We start from the raw sequence: 7852 nt of genomic DNA on the forward strand, positions 1-7852 counted from the left end.
AGAAGAAGTACGGCGGTCGTCGTCAGGCCACGACATATGCGTATCGTCACCATCAAGCGCGTCCCGACCACCCGGCTTTCTACTGTCTGGTTGTGAAGCCACAGTGGTACCAGGTGCTTCTCTCTGACCCGACTGGGGTAGTGGCGTCCGCTGAGACTCCCTGGGATCCCGATGACCTGCGCTTGCTAGCTGCCTACATCTACTCCCACTACGACCCTCCTCGCGGCCACTTCCTGTGGGACGACACGATTGCTTGGGTTCCCGGAGCGACTCTGGACCATCCGCCGACGTGGAAGGTCAAGGTTCAGGATCAGTGGTACACCCAGGGTCAGTTTATTTTCATAGGGGAGCCGTGGGGCCGTCGTACGACGATCCTCCGCGTCAAGGATGACAGCGGCGGGGAGATCGTGATCAAGGAGGTGTATCGTCATCACAAGCGTCGGTTCAAGGAGGAAAAGATCTTGGCCCGCATTCACGGTGATGGCGACGTGCTGGGGGTTGTGCGCCTTCAGGGTGCAGATCACGTCACGACCAACAACGAGACGATCAAGTGCACTGCGAAAGGTGAAGAGACGGAGCGAACGAAAGAGCGATTCGCACTGCTCGATTCCGGTTCCCGTCTTCTGGATGCCAAGACCGTGAACGAGCTATTGGAGGCGGTCTACGATGCGTTGGAAGGTACGCAAGTTTCTTGATGAATTGTATTCGTGGCGCTGACCTGTATCTGACAGTTCACCGCACGGTGCTGCTGGAGCGCGAGGTTCTGCACCGGGACATGAGCCTGTATAACATCCTGATGTACCCCAAGTGGGGTGGGGTGAGTGGGAGACATGTCTCTGAGAAGACGCCTGTGTCGATCCGGGATGTGCTCCTTGGAAGCAAGAGGTAAGCTGGTCCCACGCAGTGAGGAGTCGATCAGATTGATGAGGGTTGTGCAGGCCCGCGGAAGAACGGTTTCCTACATGCCTAGTCATCGACTACGACAATGCTGCTGAGCTGGACGCCAAGAGCGGCGGCGAACTGAATGATCGCACGGTATGTCTCGAGGGCTTGTTTCTTGCGTATTCGATGTGACATGATATACTCTTAGGGGACACCTCTGTTCATTGCACGAAGCGTCAGTCTTGGAACGGTCCTGCTCGACCATGTGTCAATTTGCGGCAAACCCATGCCAAGGCTCACCGGCGACGCTTTGTATCTATACACCACTGCTTACGGGCAGGAGCGCTACGATCGGTATAACGATGAGCCTGGATCCCCCAAATGCCACGGTGGCCTCCCTCCCTCCCTGGAGGTTGACGACTTCGACGACACACGAAAACCCCGCTTCTTTCACAGACCGGAGCACGACGTAGAGTCGGTGTACTGGACTATGGTATATGCTCTTCTTCGCGCTCAGCCAGCCGCTGCTCCCAGAGAACGCTATGCTTCCGAGTCGTCTGCTAACGTTTGGAACATTCTCCTCTCGCACCGTATCCCGGCCGAGCACTCTCGAAATGTGGAAAACCGTGGTAACATCATCAACGGGTTGAGGAGCGCATGGCTTGAGCTCTTCGATCCAACTATGCATGACGTCGCACTGCTCTTGTCGCAAATTTCGCAACATGTTCGTTCGGAGTACGCCTGGTGGACATGGGAAGGCAACTTCCAGCCTGACCACCTCCACGAAGCCGTACAGCGCCTCATCCTGCAATATCTGGTCAATCATCGCGACAATCCTATCAAGTTGGATCCGCGCAGACCTCGCCCTACCGCTTCCAGTTCGGCCGACCAGGGGAAGACCCGGACCCCAACTCAGTTTTCGCAGATGCAGGCTACCGGTGGGACAGGAACCCACACTAGAGGTCAGGTTGGATCGGGACGGGGTTCAGCTGCTAGCCGCAATCGGGGGCGTGGTAAGGGCTCAAGGTATGCCGCCAATCGCAAGGGCGGCGCGAAGACCACAGCTGCTGCTGGAGGACCGTCACAGCAATCTGTACATTCTCGTGAGCAAGCGACGACGAACGAGCCGGTTGCAAACTCGAAGCGCAAGAGCAGCAGCAAGCCATCTCGCAGCAGCAAGCGGCTCAAGACTCTCTCCGGCGAGCCCGTGCCATCCGTGGGGCAAGGCGACGACGACAACGTTGACGGATTGTAAGCTGCCGGAAAGCCTGCAACGGGTTACGCAGCTTGTCGCGCGTTCGTCTCATTCCCGCAACCCTCCGCGTTATAGCCGCAAGATGGACGATGCTGCTAGCATCCTCCTAAGTTCATTCTTCTTAAACATGCTGCCTCTGTCCTCCTTTCGCCCCTCCTCCTTCAAGCTGACGTTCTCCACGCTCATTTCTATCTCATTCTCATGCTATCCACATCACTCGTTTCACTGTTATAATTGCATCGTTTACCGGTCATGTCGTTCCCTACTGCTGTCATCTCGCTGTTATGTCATTGTACAATAATGCATGCATTATTCTCCGTTTGGTTGTGCTTCCAGGGTGTTCTGTTCGCGAAACAGTGATGCCAACCAACCAACTCCTGATGATAGCTATTCTAGTTTCTGAGATTTCGCTACAGAGTGGTGCAGCGTCCTAGGATATCCCCTTCTACATGTATGGTGCTGACCGCCTCTGTCACTGGCAGGATGTCCCCCTACTACGGCATCCTTGATAAAAAAAACCTGAACACGGAATCCAAAACCTGGTGCGCCACGTAGAACGATCAACGGGCCATTTTCACGTCGCTCCGACGCTCGAGATACAATCGCCTGGATGATGATCTCGAGCAAAGGTGGGGTATGTGGAGAGCGGGCCATCTTCCTGGGGTGGCAATGATCGTAGGTGTAAGTCAAAGACCACCACTCGGACGTTGCGGCGCCGCGGCGGTAGAGACTACAACGAGGTATGACAACCTCTGGGATATCGGGCCAGGGAGTATGAGACCTCCCTGTCCCGATATGCCGGAAGTTTGCGAACCTCGTTGTAGGCTACTTGTAGATCGTGTAGTATCGGTACGAGAAAGGTTCGTCTCATCTTCCGTATTCTGATCAACGTGACGCACGATGAGCGTCTATGATGCCTGTAGGGAAACTATGTAGCATCAATGTCGGGTTTAGGTTCTCCGACTCCGAAGCCCAAATGTTCGCGTAATGGTTCGGCAAATGCAACTGTCCTATTCGCGGTGGTTCAGGCAGTGGGTGAGAGAGATACGAAGGACGAAACGTAGGAGCGACAACTTACAGAAAATCGAGATGGTGCCTGGGGCTCATCAAATTTTCGAAGGAATATCGGAACATACTAGTGCCCGCCAAAAATGTCCAGCAGCCCACCGCGAGGGTCGAACTCGCAGCCTTCAGATCAGCCTCTGATTCTACAGCTCATAAGAGTCTGACGCTCTATCCGATTGAGCTAGGCGGGCGATGGTTGTGATGTGACATCTGTAAATATGTATCGAGACTCTGTGTCACGGTGGAATGAGTGGTCAACGCAGGAATCCAGAGCAACATATCGCAGGGTGCATAGAAGATACATCAGTATCGTACAAGAAACGCGCAGGTGCACGGTACTGGCCGACGCCATTACCCCTCATCGACTCCGGCTCGGCGACAGCGATGACATCCTCACGCCTTTTTCTTGCCCTCGGCGACGGACTGCGAATAGCGCTCCCGGCCTGCCGCCTGAAGCTCGCCGTCGACCTCTTCTTTGATGCCGAGCTCGACAGGGGTGACGGTTAGGTTGAACTCGAGCATCGTCAGCCCCATCCGGTGGCGCACGCGCGGCTCCCATCCGTCGGGCAGGCGTTCCTCCCGCAGGAACGGCCGGAGGTCCTCGATCCGCCCGCCGAAGATTGTCAGCAGCGTTGACGCGCTACGTGATCGTAGACGCGAGGCCGTTAGTCCGAGAATTCATACACCCTGCGCGGACTGAATCGAGGGAAGGGACGCACTTGGATGCACCGAAGATGCGGTGGATGAACGCGAGGCTGAACTTGGGGTTGTTCCTCTTCGCCTCGACGCGGCGCTGGCCGAGCAGGCGCGAGAGGTCCTTCTTGGTGAGGTTGCCGTTCTTGCCGGTGCCCGCAGCGAGAACGCGCTCGACGAGGCCGTGCGCGATCTTGCCCTGGTCCGGGTCCTCCGCTGCATCCACGCCTGCAAGCGGACAAAATACCGACGTCAGTCTCGTGAATGTATCTCGCGCACGCCATTCTGCGTTCATACATGCGCGCGAAGAAGGGTGATCCACAAAAAGGGAAGGGGTACGCACGCATGAGGGACGCATCATGCTCGATGCAATTGTGTGCATCGATGTCAGAGAGGTCGAACGAGTCCTTCCAGTAGCTGCGATTGAGCATGTTCGCCGCGTAGTTGGGCACGAAGAAGCAGAAGGTGGGCGCGAAGTTGTACGTCTCCTGTACCAGTCGCGAAAGGTCTCGGAACGTGATGTTCCGTCCAGATCGTGGTAGGATACCTGTTGGCATGCTCTTATCTCAGCATAGGGAACACGCGCGGAGAATTGAAGACCAAGTCCGCACCGTGGTTGGCCATCGCGTTGAGCGCGGGGCACGAACACCGGCTGTCGCCCTCTTGCGGGGGACTGTACTCCGGCCACTTGCCGCCGAAGCCCGGGTGGCCCTCTGGGATAAGGCGGCCGGCCTTGTGGTCGGGCGTGAGGAGGTTGAAGAGGAAGAGGAAGAAATCTATGGGGAAAAGAACGCCGTTAACGAGGATGCCTCCAAGTCCGGAGGCGAGTCCCGTCGATAGGCGTTTGAGCGCGACAATCGCCATCGCGAGGTCTCAATGGCAAGTGCAGAGTACTTGAGATATGGAAGGGGCCCTGGAAGAGGAAGGAGACGAGTGGAGAAGTAAGTGAGAGGAAGTAAGAGAGGGCTACCGTTCAGCGAGAGAAGTGCATCGTTCGATAAACTTCGTGCAGGATGGCAATCATATAGGCGTCCTATGTCCATCAATACACGGAAGTTCGCGTGGCAGGATGCATGGAAGACCGCCATCTGAGAAGACAAATGCCACCCCGTGGTGGCTCATTCTGCCACGCACGCCCATTTGGACGCGCTATGATACCGAAAAGGGATAGAGTTCATTGCTGGCGACTCGGAAGAATGCACGAAGGCCGGTAGTGCCTGTATCGCCGGTCGGATGGCTTCCCGAATCTCATGTATGTACGGTTGCTTGAATGGCTGCAAACATGGCAGCATCAGTCGGACAAACTTTGAGGTCATCGCAGCTCGCTGGAGGCTCAGGCGCCTCCGGGCCGCGGCCGGACCCGGGACGATGGATCCGTTGATCGTTCTATGCGGCGCTCGCTCCAGGGTGTTCAAGTCTGTTCCTAGGAGGCCGCACCACTCCATAGAGAAATCTCAGATACTACCAGGATAGCTACCATCGAGAGTTGGTCAGCATCACTGTTTCGCGAATAGAACACCCTGGAAGCACAACCAAACGGAGAATAATGCATGCATTATTGTACAATGACATAACAGCGAGATGACAGCAGTAGGGAACGACATGACAGGCAAACGATGCAAATATAACAGTGAAACGAGTGATGTGGACAGCATGAGAACGAGATAGAAATGAGCGTGGAGAATGTCAGCTTGAAGGAGGAGGGGCGAAAGAAGACAGAGGCAGCCAAAAAGAATGACCTTGAGAGGATGCTAGCAGCATCGCTCATCTTGCGGCTGAAGCGCAGAAGGTGGCGGGAATGAGACGAACGCGCGACAAGCTGCGTGACCCGTTGCAGGCTTTCCGGCAGCTTACAATCCGTCAACGTTGTCGTCGCCTTGCCCCGCGGGTGGCACGGGCTCGCCGGAGAGAGCCTTGAGCCGCTTGCTGCTGCGAGATGGCTTGCTGCTGCTCTTGCGCTTCGAGTTTCCAACCGGCTTGTTCGCTGTCGCTTGCTCACGAGAATGTACAGATTGTTGTGACGGTTCTCCAGCAGCAGCAGTAGTCTTCGCGCTGCCCTTGCGATTGGCGGCATACCTTGAGCCCTTACCACGCCCCCGATTGCGGCTAGCAGCTGAACCCCGTCCCGATCCAACCTGACCTCTAGTGTGGTTTCCTGTCCCACCGGTAGCCTGCGTTCGGGAAAGCTGTGTTGCGGTCCGAGTGTCACCCTTGTCGGCGGTAGGGCGTCTATGGCGCGGGTCCAACTTGATGTCTTTGCCACGATGTTCGACCAGATATTGCAGGATGAGGCGCTGTACAGCTTCGTGAAGGTGGTCGGGCCGGAGGGCGCCTTCCCAAAGGGCATACTCCGAACGAACGTGCTGAGAAATCTCCCACAAGAGCACGCCGACGTCCTGCATGTCTGCACAGAAAAGCTCCAACCATTCCTCCTCCGGTGAATAGATTATTTTATCGCGGTTTTCGACCTTGCGAGAGGACTGCTGGGGCGGGATGTGATGGGCAAGGAGAATTTGCCACACAATGGCAACAGCGGGTGGTGCATAATCTTCTTTTGGAGCTGTGATTGGTTGAGCACGGAGTAGAGCGTACACCATAGTCCAGTACACCGATTCTACGTCGTGTTCCGGTCGATGAACGAAGGCGGGCAAGTTTGCTGATCTATGACGGTCTGGGTCCAGTGTCATGGGAGGACGACCGCCGTGCCATGTGCCAGCTGCAGGCTGGTCGTTATACCCGTCGTAACGCTCTTCTCCATAAACGGCGGTGTACAACTGCAATGCGTCGCCGGTGAGCCTTGGCATGGGTCTGCCGCGAATTGACACATGGTCGAGCAGGACCGTTCCAAGACTGACGCTTCGTGCAATAAATAAAGGCGTGCCCTGAAGTATATCATGTCACATCGAATACGCAAGAAACAGACGGTCGAGACATACCGTGCGATCATTCAGTTCGCCGCCGCTCTTGGCGTCCAGCTCAGCAGCATTGTCGTAGTCGATGACTAGGCATGTAGGAAACCGTTCTTCCGCCGGCCTGCACAACCCTCATCAATCTGATCGACTCCTCACTGCGTGGGACCAGCTTACCTCTTGCTTCCAAGGAGCACATCCCGGATCGACACAGGCGTCTTCTCAGAGACATGTCTCCCACTCACCCCACCCCACTTGGGGTACATCAGGATGTTATACAGGCTCATGTCCCGGTGCAGAACCTTGCGCTCCAGCAGCACCGTGCGGTGAACTGTCAGATACAGGTCAGCGCCACGAATACAGCTCATCAAGAAACTTGCGTACCTTCCAATGCATCGTATACCGCCTCCAATAGCTCGTTCACGGTCTTGGCATCCAGAAGACGGCAGCCAGAATCGAGCAGTGCGAATCGCTCTTTCGTTCGCTCCGTCTCTTCACCTCGCGCAGCGCACTTGATCGTCTCGTTGTTGGTCGTGACGTGATCTGCACCCTGAAGACGCACGACCCCCAGCACGTCGCCATCACCGTGAATGCCGGCCAAGATCTTTTCCTCCTTGAACCGACGCTTGTGATGACGATACACCTCCTTGATCACGATCTCCCCGCCGCTGTCATCCTTGACGCGGAGGATCGTCGTACGACGGCCCCACGGCTCCCCTATGAAAATAAACTGACCCTGGGTGTACCACTGATCCTGAACCTTGACCTTCCACGTCGGCGGATGGTCCAGAGTCGCTCCGGGGACCCAAGCAATCGTGTCGTCCCACAGGAAGTGGCCGCGAGGAGGGTCGTAGTGGGAGTAGATGTAGGCAGCTAGCAAGCGCAGGTCATCGGGATCCCAGGGAGTCTCAGCGGACGCCACTACCCCAGTCGGGTCAGAGAGAAGCACCTGGTACCACTGTGGCTTCACAACCAGACAGTAGAAAGCCGGGTGGTCGGGACGCGCTTGATGGTGACGATACGCATATGTCGTGGCCTGACGACGACC

General features: G+C 56.3%; 3 protein-coding genes and 1 non-coding gene across 4 annotated transcripts; 1 reads left to right on the top strand and 3 right to left on the bottom strand.

Moving 5' to 3' along the window:
• Window positions 1-2: 2 nt before the first annotated feature.
• Window positions 3-2326, top strand: DICSQDRAFT_141233 (uncharacterized protein; the record flags this gene model as incomplete). Its single annotated transcript, XM_007370709.1, has 4 exons — window positions 3-678; window positions 732-885; window positions 939-1035; window positions 1091-2326. Coding segments are annotated over 4 exons (1974 nt in total), but the record flags the coding sequence as incomplete, so codon positions are not given.
• A 971-nt stretch (window positions 2327-3297) lies between these two features.
• On the bottom strand, window positions 3298-3393 carry DICSQDRAFT_t191. Its single transcript has one exon. It is a non-coding gene; the product is annotated as a tRNA-Lys (tRNA).
• Window positions 3394-3528: 135 nt separating this feature from the next.
• On the bottom strand, window positions 3529-4762 carry HTP1 (chloroperoxidase-like protein; the record flags this gene model as incomplete). Its single annotated transcript, XM_007370710.1, has 4 exons — window positions 3529-3842; window positions 3922-4123; window positions 4239-4442; window positions 4507-4762. 4 exons carry the CDS (start codon window positions 4757-4759, stop codon window positions 3596-3598), a joined length of 906 nt encoding a protein of 301 aa, XP_007370772.1. The 3' UTR covers window positions 3529-3595.
• Window positions 4763-5649: 887 nt separating this feature from the next.
• DICSQDRAFT_183807 (uncharacterized protein) lies at window positions 5650-7840 on the bottom strand. The gene is made up of 4 exons (XM_007370711.1): window positions 7189-7840; window positions 6982-7135; window positions 6832-6928; window positions 5650-6777 (listed from the first exon to the last, which is right to left on the bottom strand). The coding sequence occupies exons 2-4, from the start codon at window positions 7089-7091 to the stop codon at window positions 5746-5748; spliced, it is 1239 nt and encodes a 412-aa protein (XP_007370773.1). The 5' UTR covers window positions 7092-7135; window positions 7189-7840; the 3' UTR covers window positions 5650-5745.
• Window positions 7841-7852: the final 12 nt, after the last annotated feature.

This window comes from Dichomitus squalens (genome assembly GCF_000275845.1).
Source record: "Dichomitus squalens LYAD-421 SS1 unplaced genomic scaffold DICSQscaffold_74, whole genome shotgun sequence".
In the NCBI taxonomy this organism is placed as follows: domain Eukaryota; kingdom Fungi; phylum Basidiomycota; class Agaricomycetes; order Polyporales; family Polyporaceae; genus Dichomitus; species Dichomitus squalens.